At 40.2% G+C, this 18,076-nt stretch overlaps 1 protein-coding gene and 1 non-coding gene across 4 annotated transcripts in view; one reads left to right on the top strand and one right to left on the bottom strand.

Moving 5' to 3' along the window:
* Window positions 1-18,076, top strand: part of F8 (coagulation factor VIII) — a 130,596-nt gene that overhangs the window by 13,099 nt on the left and 99,421 nt on the right. For 2 of the 3 annotated variants that reach the window (XM_057537753.1, XM_057537754.1), the window contains exons 3-9: window positions 1,901-2,023; window positions 6,243-6,455; window positions 9,663-9,731; window positions 12,362-12,463; window positions 14,310-14,531; window positions 15,255-15,510; window positions 15,807-15,978. In XM_057537753.1, the coding sequence (XP_057393736.1) occupies window positions 1,901-2,023; window positions 6,243-6,455; window positions 9,663-9,731; window positions 12,362-12,463; window positions 14,310-14,531; window positions 15,255-15,510; window positions 15,807-15,978 (1,157 nt within the window). Of the gene's footprint in view, window positions 1-1,900; window positions 2,024-6,242; window positions 6,456-9,662; window positions 9,732-10,230; window positions 10,365-12,361; window positions 12,464-14,309; window positions 14,532-15,254; window positions 15,511-15,806; window positions 15,979-18,076 lie in introns of those variants that run through there. The other variant, XM_057537755.1, reaches the window with a different exon arrangement.
* LOC114238203 (small nucleolar RNA SNORA25) lies at window positions 10,467-10,594 on the bottom strand. The gene has a single exon (XR_003623612.2). It is a non-coding gene; the product is annotated as a small nucleolar RNA SNORA25 (small nucleolar RNA).

The raw sequence follows: 18,076 nt of genomic DNA, 5'->3' as shown, positions 1-18,076 counted from the left end.
TAGTGCCTGATTTTTATCTGGAAAAACTTTCACTGCCAGAGTGTTGGGGAGCTTCCCCTGCAACTGTTAGGTGTGAGACCAGGAAGCTCATAGGACAAGACTTGCCTCAAGAAGACCCTGCCTGAGAGGACTTCCTGCCAGGGCTAGGTGATCCCAACAGAAAAGATCTATGTGATTGTACTGTCAAAGCAGAAACCAAGAGGAGAGAGAAAGTGACAGCTGGAGAGGGCGTATCCCATGCCAGGAGGAGGTGGAGTAGGACGTCCCCACATTGAGAGGGAGAGAGTCTCTAAAGAACTCATATAAGTTCTCTAGGAAAGAAAGACCCAGAATTTTGGCATGTGCCACATCCAGGAGGTACCAAAGCCAAGAAAGATCTTGTCAGCAGGTCTCTTTTTGCACTCTTGTCCTTTGTCCACTAGCTCCAACTTTAGAAAGTCCAGAGGCAGTAAAGCGAGAAAGCAGTGAAGCTGCCAACCAAACTTCCTTTTCCCATCACAGGTTTCTGAGCCTGTTTCAGAACTGAACTGGAGGAGGGAGGGAGCCTTAAATTTCAGGTGACATCAAAAGTTTGGTATTAGACCAGACTGGACTTATTAGTACCTAAAAATGATACTCTTAATATGTGAAGGTTACTGGAAAAAAAGTGGCACTGTTCAAAATGCAACAAAGGGAAATTCCACATACAATTAAAAAGTATGAAAAATAAACCTATTTCATATTTTCATCCCATTGAATCCAGCCCATTCAATAAAACCATTTGTAGGCATCTTATACTTAGTATGTGTATAAGTCAGAAGTCTTGATTTTTCCTCTAAATTTTCTGTGCCATGGCCTGACTACCACCCACTTGCACAAACCAAAATCACAGGAGTCATTCCTGGCTCCTGGCTCTCTCACTTCTTTACCCCCCTATCTTCAATATCCAACCCATGAGCAAGTCTTGTTGACTTGTTGACCTTGTTGAGATAAATAGGCTACCAGATATTTCTCCAGAAAAGATGGGTTTATTCAGGATCAGCAGAGAATTGCAGTTTGGGATCTGCAACCATGGCAAGCTACAAACAAGTCCCTGAATAGCAAGGGGAGAGGAACACAGTTTATTGAGGGGAAAAGGAAGTTGGAAGGCCTAGCGTAAACAAAGAGTCCATGGCTGCTCATTGGCTGAGTCCTTGCCAGGAAAGATGAGGAGTCCTCTTCCCGTTGGGTTCTGCTATTGTCACAGGGCGTGAGAGCGCCCCCTTCTGGTCTCCCAACTCTATTTAATTGATGTTTCTGTTTATTAATATTTTTTACACTCTTTCTCCAAAACAAGTCCCAGGTCTGCTTCTTCTAAATTCCAAATTCATCCAAACTGCTGTAGCCTACAAAGTCCTACATGTTATGTTCCCTGCCTGCCTCGATAACCTTATTTTCTACTATTCCCTTGCTCATTCACTTTGCTTCAACCACATGTTAGTTTACCATATTTAAAGTGTCCTCTACTTCCTGCCTCATCATTTTCTAGCACGCCATCATCATTTATAGCATTTATAACAACCTACAATTTTCTTCTTTCTTTATTTACATGGTTAATGTCTCTAGAATGTGATCTCCATGATCTATCTTGTTAACTACTGCATCTCTAGTGCCTAGGGCAGTTTCTAGAATATAGTAGGAACTCAACTATTAGTTGAATGAATAAATGCATTGAATGAATTGCCAGAAATCTGTCTTCAGAACAACTATGAGGCTGAGCTGGTTATAGCAGTTTATGTATTCATTCATTCAGCTACTACTTTTTATCAATAACCATAGGGGCATGCTTCTCTACTGTGACTTTGACCATCACTTTTGTGATAACAGGTTTTCTGGAGTGCCACCCTCCAAATGACCTTTGGGGGACATCTCATTCTTGCAGGTCTGCTGGGTCCTACCATCCAGGCTGAGGTTTATGACACAGTGGTCATTACACTTAAGAATATGGCTTCTCATCCTGTTAGTCTTCATGCTATTGGTGTATCCTACTGGAAATCTTCTGAAGGTGAGTCAAATGCCCTCCTATTGTCCTGTCATCCTAGGGACAGAAGAGTATTGAGTATAAGGGCATACAGCTACTGAATGGTGGATTCGGGATTCAAACCTAGGCCCATTTCATGAAGTCAAGAACCTTGTCATTTTAGTCTGAACCCTAAAGTTTGTTCCTGTCCCCTGTTCTCCCTTGGGGAGCCAGGCCGCGGATGTTAAAAATCCCACTGTATCTGCCTTCCTATGCCCAGAAAACTTCCTAGGGAGGATCAAGGCCCATGGTATAGAAATGAAACAGAATTCTTCTCCTTCCTTAGATTCAGACTTTCCAGATATCTCCTCTGCCTCCCCTTCCCCCAATTTCTAAATATGTGATTAGGGCCAACTAGCAGAAGCACAAGCTGACCTCATTACAGCAAACAACCTGTTTGGCCACAGCCCCCACTTCACCTAGCTTCTCCTTAACCTTCACAGTGCAGGAAGGGAGGGAAGGCAGAGCCACAACAGACTGTGATATTGCCCAGATAGACTATGGCATATACAGATCAAGAATATTCAAGTAAATCATTAAGAAATGATTGGCGCACATGCCCTGTATTGTACGGTCTAACTATGCTTATGCATTGACTAATTTCTCATCCTGAAATTGGAAAGCATTAGTTTTCTAGGTTGCACTCGTTAGGTCAGGGCAGACCTGGACTGGGGGAAGGTGAAAGACAGGAGGGGGCAGGTGCCATAGAGGAAAAGTCATCCCAGGTTCTGACTGGTGCCTGGCAGGCTGTTTCCATGAGGCTTATCTACTTGGAAGCTTCCAGAACTAATCTAGGGGCATTTTAGAGAGACCAGGGTTCCCACAATTCTGTAGCTGGGAGCTGACTGTAGAGATGACTCTTTTGCACCCTAAGCCTGGTGAGTTCTGGGAAAATAGACTATCATCTCTCACACATACATCTACAGTGGTTCTTCCCAGGAACAACACAGTGAGTCAATGGCCTAATGCCCATGCGATTTACGGTCCTAGCATGAGCCTGTGTATTTATATGTTATGATCCACAGGCTCCTGGCCTTCTTAGACTAGCCTGGGGGCCCCAGGATGTAAGTTAAATCCGTGACGATGTTGAGTATCACTTCATATGCTTGTTGACCTTTCTGATATCCTTTTGTAAAGTATCTGATCAACTGTTTAAGTGTTTTCCTGTTGAAAAAAAATGAGTTGTTTATCTTTTTCTTATTGATTTGTGGAGGTACTTTATATATTCTGAATACAAATCCTTTGACAGATATAAATATTTGCATATCTTCTTCCAGTCTGTAGCTTGAATTTTAATTTTTAATTTTACTCTCTTAATAGTTTTCTTTTTTGGTAAACAGAAGTTCTTAAAGTTAATTAAGCACGAAAGTTCAACAGTTAATGAAGCACAAAAAAGGTATCACATTTTTTTCCTTTTATGTTAGAGCTTTGTGTCTTGTTTAAGACATTTGCCTATCCCAAAGTCATGAAGAATTTCTTCTATGCTTTCCTCTAGAAGTTTTATTTTCCCTTTCATACTTATGTCTGTGACCCATCTTAAATTAATTTTTGTGTATGGTTTCCCTATAGCATCTTTAAACAGCTTTGTTGAGGTATAATTTACATACCACAAAATTCACTCATGTAAAGTAGTTTGGTGACTTTTACTAAATTTAGACAGTTGTGCAGCCATCAACACAATCCATGTCAAGAAGTTCTGTCTTTGCAGTTCAAGCCCCATTCCCACTCTCAGTCCCAGACAACTTCTGATCTGCTTTATATCTCTATAGCTTTGCAAGCCTGTCATTTTTATCTCCCAAACCAACTCTGGTAAATTATATTTCAGTTTACCAAATAGTCATCCCCTCCCCCAGAGTGGCAGGAGTACATTTCCCTGCCATATTGTTGTTGGACGTGGCCATATGATGTATGCCAAGATAGCTGGTTCACATGGAGTGTCTGTCAGAGGAAATTTCAAGTTTGGTCTTGAGCTGAAAATGGAAACCCAATACTAGAGAAAGGCTTTTAATTTCTTCTCTGGACAAGTGGCGTTCTAAGACACCAACCTAGGCTGTAAGTAGGTCCACAAAATGAGGCTCTGAGTAGGAATGAGATGAGGTTGGCCATGAGCTGCAAAACTTTGAGGGAGCTGTGAAAGACAGCATGGGGGCATACGAGTTAAGAAGTGCCAACCCAAAGCTGCTGAGCAGACATACAAAGGAAAAATAGCTGAAGGCACCAGAGAGTGAAGTGGAGTAGCCTCTGAAGCACAGCATTTGTCCTGTGGTAGAGTAGTCATGCCCAGGGGTCACTGAGCTGTGGCCCTTCAGAACTGAGACCAACAAAAATCCTTGGCATGGGGAGTCAGAATGTGGGTCTCAACTCCTGCTGGACACCCAGGAATTTGGGATGTCTCAGAAGGCTAGCTTCTGGGGGCCTAGGCCAGACCTGGGGCAAGGCTGACCCAGCAGCAGCATGGGGTTGAATAGAGGGCTAACCAGGACACTGGAAGCAGACAGGCAGACTTTCTGAACTCTCAAATGTCCCAACAGTGTTCTTCCTCATATAATAGAAGATAAAAATTACACAAAACACATTCTGCTTAGAATATTTGTGGTGGCTGATATATAAGCTCAGGTAAGACTCTGATGGAGACATTAGTAGATATGTAAACTTTAAGGGCTGTGCACAATGCTTTTTCCCAGGCACTGCCTACTTCACTTGGTCTTGACAAATCAACTTTGTCTTCACCGAAGGATAGACCTTGTTATTAGCAACCTGAGCAGAACCCAAAATCTCAGGTTCAAGCTTTCAACATTCTGAACATCACTTCCTATTTTTCCAGCTGTCATTCTCTCACTGCCCACTCCTACAATTCTTCATTCTCATTGGGATCCACCATGTACTGACCCTACAATTTTTCACCGTCTGCCTTGCCAAGACAGGTATAGTTTTCACGCATTCTTGGCCTCTCATCAACCCTCCAACCCCAACCTTAGTATTAGGAAAAAGGGCATTCTTTTCCTAATGAAATATTTCAAACAAAAAAAGGTACAGGAAATAATAGAGCAAACAAACATGTATCCATTACCTCACTTTGGCAAATCTTAACATTTTGCCGTGTTTGCTTACTTTATTTTAAGAAATTAAACATTATAGATATAGTTGAAGCCCCTTCTTTACCCGGCCATGATCCCCTACCTCCCTATCCAAATGTATTGACTATTCAGAATTTTATACCAACCCACAATCACACAGACACCTGAACCACACTCGCCAACCTGAGGTACAACTCACGTTTTTCTGAATGTCCCCCAGGATCTGCCAAGCACAGGTATTGGTCTGCTGTTGCTTCTGGATGAAGCCAATTGTCCCTAGTGCTCACTGGAGGGGCACCCCTTTACCAAAGAGGCTGACTTCGTAGTGGGCCAGTGCAGGGGTCTCTAGTACAGCTCTGCTGGAGAGGTCCCTCTATTAGATGTATAGCTGTTGTGAGGTACGATGGGATATAGATGAGGAGCACCCTGAATGCCTTGGGAGGCTCTGGAGTCCCAGAGACCATTATGAATCCGAGAAGCTAAGGTGAGTTGCTAGAAAAATAGTTCAATAGAAGTATAAGTGTTATGGTCAGTGAGTTTCAATATTTTCTACTTCAGTCCACTGAAATGACGTAGAAGCAATGACACTTCACTAACAATGAACATATATAGTGCTCAGTGTAGAATAAAGGTATCAGGATAATCCAGGGGTCAATTTTAACATCACTAAGGATGGGACAGCCAGAAAACATCTGCCCCTGATATGGTCTGACCCGCCAGAGAAGAACCAAGTTAAAAGCAACATTTAAAAAAATCTCTGCATCTCACCCTTCCCTGACCCTCACCAGTGCTTAGTAAAGAGTCTGGGACAAAAGTACATACCCATGTATGTCTACTGAATTGAATTGACTTGAATTAGGTAAAAAGATGCAATAATGAAAGCAGTATTATAGTTACAATCTGGAGGTCTCAGAGGACCACTCAACCGCTCATGTTTGCATTAGTGGTCAAGAACTCCTCTGCAATATATAAGGCTTCTCCCCGTGTATAGCTGCTACTTGTTAGTATTCCAAATTAAGTTTCAGAAACACTGTTTCTTGTGTAGAGTCTACTGGTGACAATAAACTTGATGTTTTCTTGAGTGGGCAATGGCATAGAAAGGACAATTTTATCCCTCCTTGATTTAGGTGCTGAATATGAGGATAAAACCAGCCAAAGGGAGAAGGAAGATGATAAAGTCATTCCTGGTAAAAGTCATACCTACGTCTGGCAGGTCCTGAAAGAAAATGGTCCAACGGCCTCTGACCCACCATGTCTCACCTACTCATATCTTTCTCATGTGGACCTGGTGAAAGACGTGAATTCAGGCCTCATTGGAGCCCTGCTGGTTTGTAGAGAAGGTAAGTATAAGAAAGAGTAGGATTGAGATGAAATAAGCAGGGAAGTACAAACATCTGAAAGAGGTTTCTTTTCCCTAGCATCATGCCATGGAAAGGAGAATAATGTAGTCTACGAGAAGAACAGATGCCCATCCTATGTAGCCAGAATGCACTCTAATGTTCAAGAAAAGCCAAGTTCTGGAATTAGGTCTCTCTTCTCTTCTTCTACTTTCTACTTCAGATATCCTATGGGCTGTCTCAGTAGTGCCTTTTATAATTTTGTGTTAGGTGCCTTGAAACCTCCATGAAGGTAAATACATCCAAGTGTGTGATCAATGGCGTATAGACCACTTCAGGAGGTTAGTTTGTCATCTGTAACCCAAAAACATAAAAATCTGAGAAAAGCAAGCATTTATACATGTTTATAAGTTCTTATTCTAAAAATCATAGTAATTTAAATTAAACCTTTTATAAAAAAATTTTTTCCCAGGAATTCCCTGGCGGTCCAGTGGTTAGGACTCTTCACTCTCACTGCTCAGGGCACGGGTTCAATCCCTGGTCAGGGAACTAAGATCCCACAAGCACACAGTGCAGCCAAAAAAAAAAAAAAACAAAAGTGAAAAAAACATTTATTGAAGTATAATTGACCTACAACACTATTATAGTTCTAAGTGCACAACATAGTGCCAAATGAATGAACAAATGAAAAGATGCTCAACATCGCTAATCATCAGGGAAATACAAATCAAAACCTTGAGCTATCACCTCACACATATCAGAATGGCTATTATCAAAAAGGCCACAAATAACAAGTGTTGGCAAGGATGTGGAGAAAAGGGAACCCTTGTGCACTGTTGGTGGGAATGTAAATTGGCGCAGTCATTATGGAAAACAGTATGGAGGGTTCTCAAAAAATTAAAAATAGAGCTACCATACGATCCAGCAATTCCACTTCTGGGTATCTTTCAGAAGAAAATGAAAGCTCTAATTCGAAAAGATGTATGTACCCCAATGTTCATTGCAGCACTATTTACAACAGCCAAGTTATGGAAGCAACCTAAGTGTCCATCAACAGATGAATGGATAAAGAAGATGTGGGGAATATTACTCAGCCATGAAAAAGAATGAAATCTTGCCATTTGTGACAACATGGATGGACCAGAGGGCATTATCCTAAGTGAAATAAGTCAGAGGGAGAAAGAAGATACTGTATGATTTCACTTATATATGGAATCTAAAAACCAAAATAAATGAGGGACTTCCCTGGTGGTCCAGTGGTTAAGAATCCATGCTCCCAATGCAGGGGGCACGGGTTCAGTCCCGGGTTGGGGAATTAAGATCCCACATGCTGCACAGCACGGCCAAAAAATAATAATAACAAAACAGAAACAAATTCATAGATAAAGAGAACAAACAGGTGGTTACCAGAGGGGAGAGAGGTGTAGGGATGAGTGAAATAGATGAGGGAGACTAAGAGGTACAAACCTCCAGTTACAAAATAAATGAGTCACAGGGATGAAATGTACAGCATGGGGAATATAGTCAATAACACTGTAATAACTTTGTAGGGTGACAGATGACAACTAGACTTATTGTGGTGATCTCTTGTATAGAAATATAGAATCACTGTGTTGTGGAGTTGGATTATATGTATAATGACGTGTGTCCATTATATTAGTATCATACAGTATCATATATGCCATATAGTATCATATATCATATAGTATGATATATATGTCATATATAGTATCATATCACTGCCCTAAAAATCCTCTGTGCCCTGCCTATTCACCCTTCCCTCTCCTACCCTCCGGCAACCACTGTTCTTTAAATTGTCTCCATAGTTTTGCCTTTTCCAGAATGTCAAATAGTATGTAGCCTTTTCATATTGGCTTCTTCCACTTAGTAACATGCATTTAAGGCTCCTCCATGTTTTTCATGGCTTGATAGCTTCTTTCTTTTTAGTGCTGAATAATATTCTGTTGTCTGAATGGACCAGTTTATTTATCCATTCACCTACTGAAAGACCAATTTCACTACTTGATAATTTAAAAAATATAATAAAAAGAATTAAAATCTTTTCAGACAGCTTTACCTGTATTTTAAATTTGTATGGGTGAGTTAGTTTCTTCGTCCAATTTAACTTTTACTTTCCAAGCATTAAGTGTACAAGAGAGGACTTCCCTGGTGGTACAGTGGTTAAGAATCCGCCTGCCAATGCAGGGGACACGGGTTCGAGCCCTGGTCCGGGAAGATCCCACATGCCGCGGAGCAGCTAAGCCCATGCGCCACAACTACTGAGCCTGCACTCTAGAGCCCACGAGCCACAACTACTGAGTCTGTGTGCCACAACTACTGAAGCCCACATGCCTAGAGCCCATGCTCCGCAACAAGAGAAGCCACCACAATGAGAAGCCCGTGCACTGCAACGAAGAGTAGCCCCCGCTCGCTGCAACTAGAGAAAGCCAGTGCACATCAATGAAGACCCAATGCAGGCAAAAATAAATTAATTAATTAAAAATAAAAGAGTACGAGAGAGGAAAGAACATTATAAACAAAAATCTTCCTACTCAAAATAAACCTGCAAAGAAAACTTCCCAATCAAGTGAAAAAGTATAATGCTAAGAAAGACAACTAACAAATTCAACAGTTAAAGCATGAAGCAAGCTCATTTGTAACATTGATAACTTTAAATATTGATATACATGGTGTTCATTTAAAGTGTGAGTATAGGTGTTTAATATAGACAGTAGTTATTTTGTTCATAACTTTTAATTTACAATTGCAGAAGTAAGAAAAAGTTAAAAGTGTAATAGAAATTTTCTATATTAATTACCTATATGCACATTTCCATGAACAGTGTGTATGATTTTTGTAATTTTTCTTTTTCTGTTTTATGTTTGTTCTGAATATATACATATATATGAAATATGGTTATATGGACTTGTAGTTTGTATGTCTTTTTAATTTCTTTTTTAGTAATTAATTTTTAGTGTATTTTATAAAAGTAATGGTCTGCAACAAATCTGAAATTTTAAAAAAAGTCCTTTACCCCGAATAATTTTAGAATTACTGGCATAAGAGATGTGACACCAAGGAAATAATGTTATGGTAACGTTAATAGGAGACCAAGAGACAAAGCAGTTGATGAAGTAATGTATCCTCCTAGCGTCATTTTCCTATGAGAGGATTTTCAATAGAAGATAAATGCTCTCACTTCTTTTTCAGGGAGTCTGACCGAAGAAAGGACACAGACCTTGCACGAATTTGTACTACTTTTTGCTGTATTTGATGAAGGTTAGTGAGCTGCAGTCTGAATTTTGTTCTCCTTAAAGAAAGGAAATATATTAACTTAATGTGGTACTTAAGCATGAGGGCTGTTAATGTCCAGAGGAAGTGATTACAGAAAGATCATAAACTACATTATCATTCAGGAATGATGCAGACGGGGATGAAAATGAATTCCAAGGAAAAAATGCAAGCTGAGTTCCACTGGCAGCTATGAAGTAAGAAGATAGAGTAGCTGGGTAACCTTGTCCCTCTTATTAAATCCATCAACAAAGACTTTTTGCTTTACTTTCTCTTTTTTTTTTCGGTTTGAAGCAAAGGAAAGTTTTATTCTTTGAGCAAAGAACGGAGACGTTCGAGCTTGCGCTCTAGAGCAAACGCCCTTCCGACAGGCCGTGGGCGGGGCTGCTTTACAGGGACGGGGGGGTGGGGAAGGGGCGGAGCTCTCCCGCAGGCGCAGCCGCAGACGGCAGTGCGCGCGCAGCGTCTCTGCACACGGCCTGCTGCCGCCGGCTGGCCTTGAGCGTCGTGGGCAGCTTCTGCTCCCAGCGGCGGAGCTGCCGTGTCGGGGCAGCCATTTTGCACCAGGAGCTCTGGTCTGAAGGGCTACGGGCAAGGCCTCTGACCCCGACGACGTTTCATGTATGTAATTTTGTTTTGTTTGCTTCTTTGTTAGTTTTGGTTAAACTTGGGAGACATTTATTTACTTTCCCACATCGCCAGTCATGGATACGAGTGGCTGAGGCTTCTATCTCCTCAGGAAAACACAGCCCAATTGAGTGACTATCACATCCTTTGGAGAATTTCAATCTTTGGCCACAGCATTTAAGAGATCCTGGTTTTGGTCCCACAAGCCCTTTTTGAAGTGACTTATTGCTTTACTTTCTAAATGCCCCCTGTTACCTTTTAAATAAATTTTTACTAAAAATCATATATATTTAAGGTGTATAACATGATGATTTTAGATAAATAGAGAAATGATTGCTACAGTCAAACTAGCATATCTCCTCGCAGAGTTACCATTTCTTGTGTGTGGTGAGAGCACCTGAAATCTACTCCCTTCGCATATTTCCAGTGTTCAATGTAGTAGGATTAACTATAGTCATCACGCTGCACATTAGATCCCCAGAACCTGTTCATCTTAAAACTGAAAGCTTGTACCATTTGACCAACCTTTTCCCCATTTCCCCAGACCCTGGCAAGCCCCCTTGTGTTCTATGTTTCTATGAGTATACTTTTTCTTATCTTCATCTCTTACTTTTAAGTAACTTTGGCAAGTTACTTAACCCCTCTGTGTCTCAGTTTTATCCAGTTGAAAAGTGAAATAATAAGTACTTTTTCATAGGATGGTTGTAAGGATTAAGCGGGTGATTTCTTCCTCGTCACCATCATGATCACCTTCTGAAGTGAGATCCCCCATCATCTCTCTCCTGACTAGTCTCCTTGTCTTTTTGTGCCCCCTGACACTTCATTATTACTATAGCAGCCAAAGGGAGCTTACTGAAATGCGAATCTGATCTTGTCACCCCAGCGCTTAAAATCCTTCAATTTTACATCAAGGCAAAATGTAAACTTCTTAACACACTGATACGTGACCTAGTCTTTGACGACCTGCCTACCCCACTGTGCTCCTCTTCCTGCCTCACCGTCCATCACCGTTCAAGTTGCAGCCACGCTGAACACATTTTGTGTAACACCCAAAACGTGCCATGCTTTTTCTTGCATCCAGACCTTTGCTTATGCTGTTTCTTCTGCCTGGAAAGCCTGTCTCCAGCTTCACACCAAGTTTCTCCTCCTTCTGGTCTAGGTTAGATGCCTCTTTACATATTTCCACAGCACCTTGAGCTTCCTCCTTATGACACTAAATCATCATTGCTGGCTTTATTTAATATTTGTCTTCTTTGACCTCGTATTCCTTCCTCTTCAGGCAAAGTGAGGTTCCTTCTCCTCTCTGCTCCCATAATATCCTGTTCTTATCTCTCTTACATCACTCTTCAGTCTGTATTATAATTGTCTGCTTCTCTGTCTATTCGAGCTAAATTGTAAGCGCCTAGAAGGTAGAGGCTGTGTCTTCTTTGTCATCAGTGCCTAGCGCTCAGTAGTGTTCAGTAAATATGTTTAACTGAATGAACAAATGAGTGGATCAAGGGATAAATGAACTTATGAGAGTTCCCCAAAGGCTGGGTGCCTCAGAAAGTTTCAGTCCTTTGCACAAAAGGGCAACCTCAGGGAGCTGCTAATAATAATATTTATAGTGCTTTCACTCTTGTCAATTTCAGAGACGAGGTTGGAAAGCTTTCGGGTTCTTGGGCTTTCATTATTACAAACTGGATGAAGCAGTTAGGACAGGGACAGGTACCGACAGCCTTTTCCTAGGAAGCTTTTCATGTGCTTCCTTTTAAATAAGTCAGCTAATGAATACAATGAAATCATCATGGTGCAAATTAACCAATATCTGTCATTATTCCTTTCCAAGTACTGTCATGGATAAGTATAGGGAGAGATCATTACTTTGAGCAAGAAATATCTGCCTTTTGGTAACTTTGTCTTACTGACTTTGAGGGCACGTCATCTGTGCCTACTGTGCTGACATGAGAAAGACACTTAGCTGGCCCTCTATTCGCATCCTCTCTCAACAGGGAAAAGTTGGCACTCAGGAAAAAATGAGTCCTTGACACAGGCTGTGGATCCTGCATCTGCAATGCACACAATCAATGGCTATATAAACAGGTCTCTGCCAGGTATGTACAGCCTGCTCAAGAATCCTCAAGATCTTCTGCATTCACCACCAGAGCTCTCTTCTCCACTTCTCCTCAGTTATCTAAAAATTAAGGTTTCTTTTGCTTAAATGTAAATGGGCATCCAAGGATGAACAGATATTTAAGGAAAGCCTGAAACACGAAGAGATATGCAAAGATAAAGAAAAGTAGTATGCCTTGCCTTATCATCTCTTCCATCTGGATGTTCCTGAGTTACATCCTTTTATAATAAATATAATAAACAGCTTTCTAGTAAGTAAAAACAGTAATAAAAGGATTATATGAAAAAGAAACAATCAAAACAAGAATATGCTCACAAAATTAGGAATATGATTGTCAAAATACAAACTTAATAGGAAGTGGTACAAAGCAAATCTCCCAGAAAGCAAAACAAAAGGAGATTGAGAGAGCAAATCTCCCAGAAAGCAAAAGAAAAAGAGATTTTTAAAAATCAAAGAAATGATAGAATAAAGTGTTAAAAAAAGAAAAGAGTTGAGTCTTTATATAAAAATTTCCCAGCAGGATAAATAAAAAAATATCCCCACACAAAATTAGGTTTGTGCAATTTCAAAGAACAAAGAGAAGATATAAAAGCTTCCCCTGGGAGAAACAGGTCACATACAAAGGCATGAGAATTAGACTGGCAATATAATGAACCAATACCTTAAAAGTTCTAAAGGAAAAGTTATTTTCAACCTGGAATTCATAGCCAAACTATAACTTAACTTTGGGGGAAGAATAAAGACATTTTCAGAAATGGTAGCCCTTAGAAGCCACTGAATATGTGCTACAATAAAACTAGAGAGTAAACCAAGAAAGAGGAAGTTGGAAGTTGGAAAATTCAGGCACCCAAGAAAATAATGAAGGACGAGGAAGGATATTTTCTTAACTCTTTTCTATATTTTTCAAGAATTCTATAATTAATATGCATGATTTCAGAATTAGAAAAGAAATTAACTTTCAAAACATACAAGTCCCTGCTCTCACATATCAGGTTAATTAACCTCTCTGGGCACCAGTTTCCTCTCCTCTAAGTGAGGGATGATAGCTATAGTTTCTACACTCATTGGGTTATTGGGAGTTAAAACTTGTAAAATACTTTGGACAGTGCTTGATGTTACACAGGTGCTCAGTAAACGTTACTGTTATTATATTGCCATCGTTGGTGTTAGATTGGATGTGAGAAGTGAGAGTGGGGACAAGAATAGCTCTCACTTGCATAATTGACTTCAGGATGGTACCATTCACTGAAATGAAGAAGTCTGGAATAAGATGAGGTGATAAAGATTGAAAATTTGGTTTTGTACCTGTGGGTTTTATGAGATATCCAGGTGAAGATATTGAGAAGGTATCAGTCTGTATCAGTCTGGAGTTAATACCATGAGAATGAATGATATTATTCAGGGAGAAAATTTGATTAACAAGAGAATAAGGCCTAGGGATGAGCCCTGGAGTGATCCATCATTTAATGGATGGGTAAAGAAGGAGCAGTCACAAAATGAGACAGAAGAAGGAGCAGTCTAAGCCTTAGGGGAACAAAACTCTGTTGAAACAGAGGCCAGGGGAGGAGAGAATTTCAAGAAGAAATGAATGGTCAACGGATGCAGGTGAAGACTGAAAAATACCCATTGGATTTAGCAGCATGATAGTCATTGATGACTTTGGCAAGAGCTGTTAGTTTGACAGTACCCCAGTGTCCTTGGAAATTTTGGTTCCAAGTCAAGATAATAAAATTTGTAAGGACAATTTGTTCATCCTATCCTAGAAAGTGTTTTCCATTTCAAATTCTCTACTTCTTGATTATAGCCGTGTTATTCTTACTTTACAGGTCTGATTGGATGTCATAAGAAATCAGTCTATTGGCATGTGATTGGGATGGGCACCACCCCTGAAGTGCACTCAGTTTTCCTCGAAGGCCACACATTTCTTGTGAGGAACCATCGCCAGGCTTCTTTGGAGATCTCACCAATAACTTTCCTTACTGCTCAGACACTCCTGATGGACCTTGGCCAGTTTCTACTGTTTTGTCATATCTCTTCCCACCAACATGGTAATATCTGTGGATCTTAAAAATGAGTATTATAAATATCCAGCTCTTCTTTTAATGGAATTTACTGTCCACTGTCCAGTATAGGATTATGTTAGACCTCAACTGAGATTCCCTAGTTGCCAGTTTTCAGAGCAAATATTTCACCTTGAGTATAAGAGGGCTTGATTATTATTAGTACTTGTGAATGTACTGGTGAATCTACCTGTGATATAGGGAGGGGAAAATGAGGTGGCAGGAGTGAGGAGGACAGCGTATCATTGTTTTCCCAGCCTGATCACATTAAATAGGCTTCAGTACTATGGACAGAGGGATTTGGGGTCATAGCTGAAGAGATGTTTTATGAGAAATTTAGGGAAAAGGAAAAAAGTGCACTGTCTAGGTTGTAATCATAAGGGCTCCAGGATATCAGTAGTGATGCCCAGAGCATTATATAGCAAATACAAATGGATATTGTGAGCAAATGAGTGAGTCTTGAAAAAGGGGTAAAACATATATTGGAGGAGAGTCAGGCAGAAGGGAAATGGTGAGTGCAAAGACCACAGGAAGAAACCAGAAAGTACCAGATATGGGGAAGGTAATACATATAGGACAATGGCAAGAAAGGATATTGGTGTGGAGAAGGGAATACTTAAGGCCTTGAAGGCCTAACAAGGAAGAACAAAGTCATAAGAGTTAAGGCAAGAAAATCTCATTGGAACCTGACATTCGTTTGTCTGACTCCAGATGGTATGGAAGCTTATGTCACAGTAGATAGCTGCCCAGAAGAACCCCACATGTGGAAGAAAAGTAATGAAGAAGAAGATTATGATGATCTTTATGACTCTGACATGGACGTGGTCAGATTTGACGGTGACAGCGCTCCTCCCTTTATCCAAATCCGCTCAGTTGCGAAGAAGCATCCTAAAACCTGGGTCCACTACATCGCTGCTGAAGAGGAAGACTGGGACTATGCCCCCTCAGTCCTTACCTCCAGTGACAGGCAAGTACCTTTTGACCCTTGGCGCTATCTCTTCCCCGTAATCAAAAATTCTTCCCAGTTATTCAGAACAACAAATTCTTAAGCCATGTCTAAGGTGAGGTACAGGTATAGAATCAAATGGCATGGGCATTAATATGTTTGGTAAATTAACATAGCTAAACATCAGAGATGCTTATATTTTTCTCACTCCTTTCCTTGATTAAATCATATGAGCTATTTTAGAGTTGGATTTTAGCAACCTGTCCTTTACCTAGAATTCTCCATTCCAACCTCTCATCTTTTTGTGTCTCACACAGAAGTTATAAAAGTCTGTATTTGAACAATGGTCCTCAGCGGATTGGTAGGAAGTACAAAAAAGTCCGATTTATAGCTTACACAGATGAAACATTTAAGACTCGTGAAGCTATGCAGTATGAATCAGGAATCCTGGGACCTTTACTTTATGGAGAAGTTGGAGACACACTTTTGGTAAGTTGAGGAAAACATACAAGGTTGGGTAAGAAGACAAAGTCTGGAGGGTTTTGAGTTTTTTAAAACTTCATAATTCAGCCTTGTCTCCAATGGGCAGGATCTTTTAAAAATTATAAATGTTATGCAAATAAATGTGGATTATAAATTTGTTTTAAAATATTATAGAACAAAATATTTAATGCCACCCATTAAACCTGACACTCCTTTGAAATACTCATTGCTTAGACTTTCATACATATCCTTCTACAACTTTTAGAAGGATTTTACATTTGACTTGTAAGGAAAAGAATAATAAGAAGAATATGTGACAGAGAGTAGATACAGCTCACAAAGCCTAGAGCATTTACTATCTGTCCCTTTCCAGAAAATGTTTCCTGACCCTTGATATAGCATATTAACAATACTTACGCTTCAAATAACAGTGGTTTTAAAAAATAGGGAGTTATGTTTTCACAATCAGTTTAGAGATAGATAGATGGTCATGTCAACCGTAAAAAAATGCACAACCTAAAAGTTGAGAGTTATGTTTTATTCAGCGGACATTCTTAGGACTTCAAGCCCGGGAGACAGCATCTCAAGTAACCCTGAGAAAACTGCTCCAAGGAGGCAAGCGGGGAGCCAGGGTATATAGGAGTTTTGCAACAAACAGCAGGTAGTAGGAACAAAAGATTACTGTTAAGTAAAGAAAACCAGATATCCCGAGTTAAGGAATTTAGCACTTTTCTATGTATGGGAAGATGCAAGAGTCTGGGCTTATTGAAATCATTCCTTTGAACTGCACCTCAGCTACCTGGGGCCAGTATCCTGTGCTTTCTCATCCTGCGTTTCCTTAGGCTGCACCATTGGGTGTGGCTGCAGTCTGATGACTGCTAGACAGCCGGGCATTCTTTGTTTCCTCTCCTGAGTTACCTCAGGGCTCACTGATGGCTTCGACATCCTTTGTTTACTGATATGGCAGGCAGCGTTCTTAACATGGCTATATTTTGCTTATATGTTTGTAAAAGGTTTTATGCATTATGAATATTAACACATTGTTATTTATCTTTCAAATATTTTTCTCAGTCTCTCACTTGTACTTTAACTCCTTTGTGATGTCTTTTGTCCTATAAAAATTTTCAGTCTTTATGTAGTCAAGATCTTTTCTCAATCTTTTTTTTTAAATTTTTTTTAATAGCTACTTTATTTATTTATTTATTTATTTTTGGCTGTGTTGGGTCTTCGGTTCGTGCGAGGGCTTTCTCTAGTTGCGGCAAGCGGGGGCCACTCTTCATCGCGGTGCGGGGACCGCTCTTCATCGCGGTGCACGGGCCTTTCACTATCGCGGCCCCTCCCGTCGCGGGGCACAGGCTCCAGACGCGCAGGCTCAGTAGTTGTGGCTCACGGGCCCAGCTGCTCCGTGGCATGTGGGATCTTCCCAGACCAGGGCTCGAACACGTGTCCCCTGCATTAGCAGGCAGATTCTCAACCACTGCGCCACCAGGGAAGCCCTCAATCTTTAAATTTATATTTTTCTGGATATTTTTCATTTATGTTTTCTGCCTAGGAACATCTTCACTACCTCTAAGAGATTATAAATATGGTCTACTATATTTTATTCTTTTACATTTACAGTTTTATTTTCATAATAAGCATTTTAATTGCTCTGGAAGTCACTTTTGGGTATAGAGCATCGTGTCAAATAGGGATTTCCCCAAGTGACAGCCAATTGGTCCAATCAATCCTTTCTTCACTAATTTTAAAATGCCTTTTTTATTATATACTAAAATGATAAAATCTGTTCTGTTTAACTGATCTGTTACCACACTGTTTTAATTACTGCAACCTTGTGATATGTTTTGATATTTGTAGGGCATGTCTACCTTCATTTTACTTCTTTAAAATTTTAATTAACTATTAATGTACAGTTTTTCTTCATGAATTTTATTTACCTATTTTTGAATTAGCCAGTACAAATAACTCAAAAGGCAAAAAAGATTATGCGAGAAAAAGCAAGCTTTCCTTCCTCCCAGACTTCCAGTCCCATAGTCTGACCAGCTATCATTGCTGTCAGTTTTTTATATTCCCTTTCAGAAAGAGTATATACATATACAAGTGT

The sequence above is a fragment of the Balaenoptera acutorostrata genome, chromosome X, assembly GCF_949987535.1.
Source record: "Balaenoptera acutorostrata chromosome X, mBalAcu1.1, whole genome shotgun sequence".
Lineage (NCBI taxonomy): Eukaryota > Metazoa > Chordata > Mammalia > Artiodactyla > Balaenopteridae > Balaenoptera > Balaenoptera acutorostrata.
The sequence above is the reverse complement of the archived record's forward strand: the minus strand, read 5'-3'. Positions and strand labels throughout refer to the sequence as shown.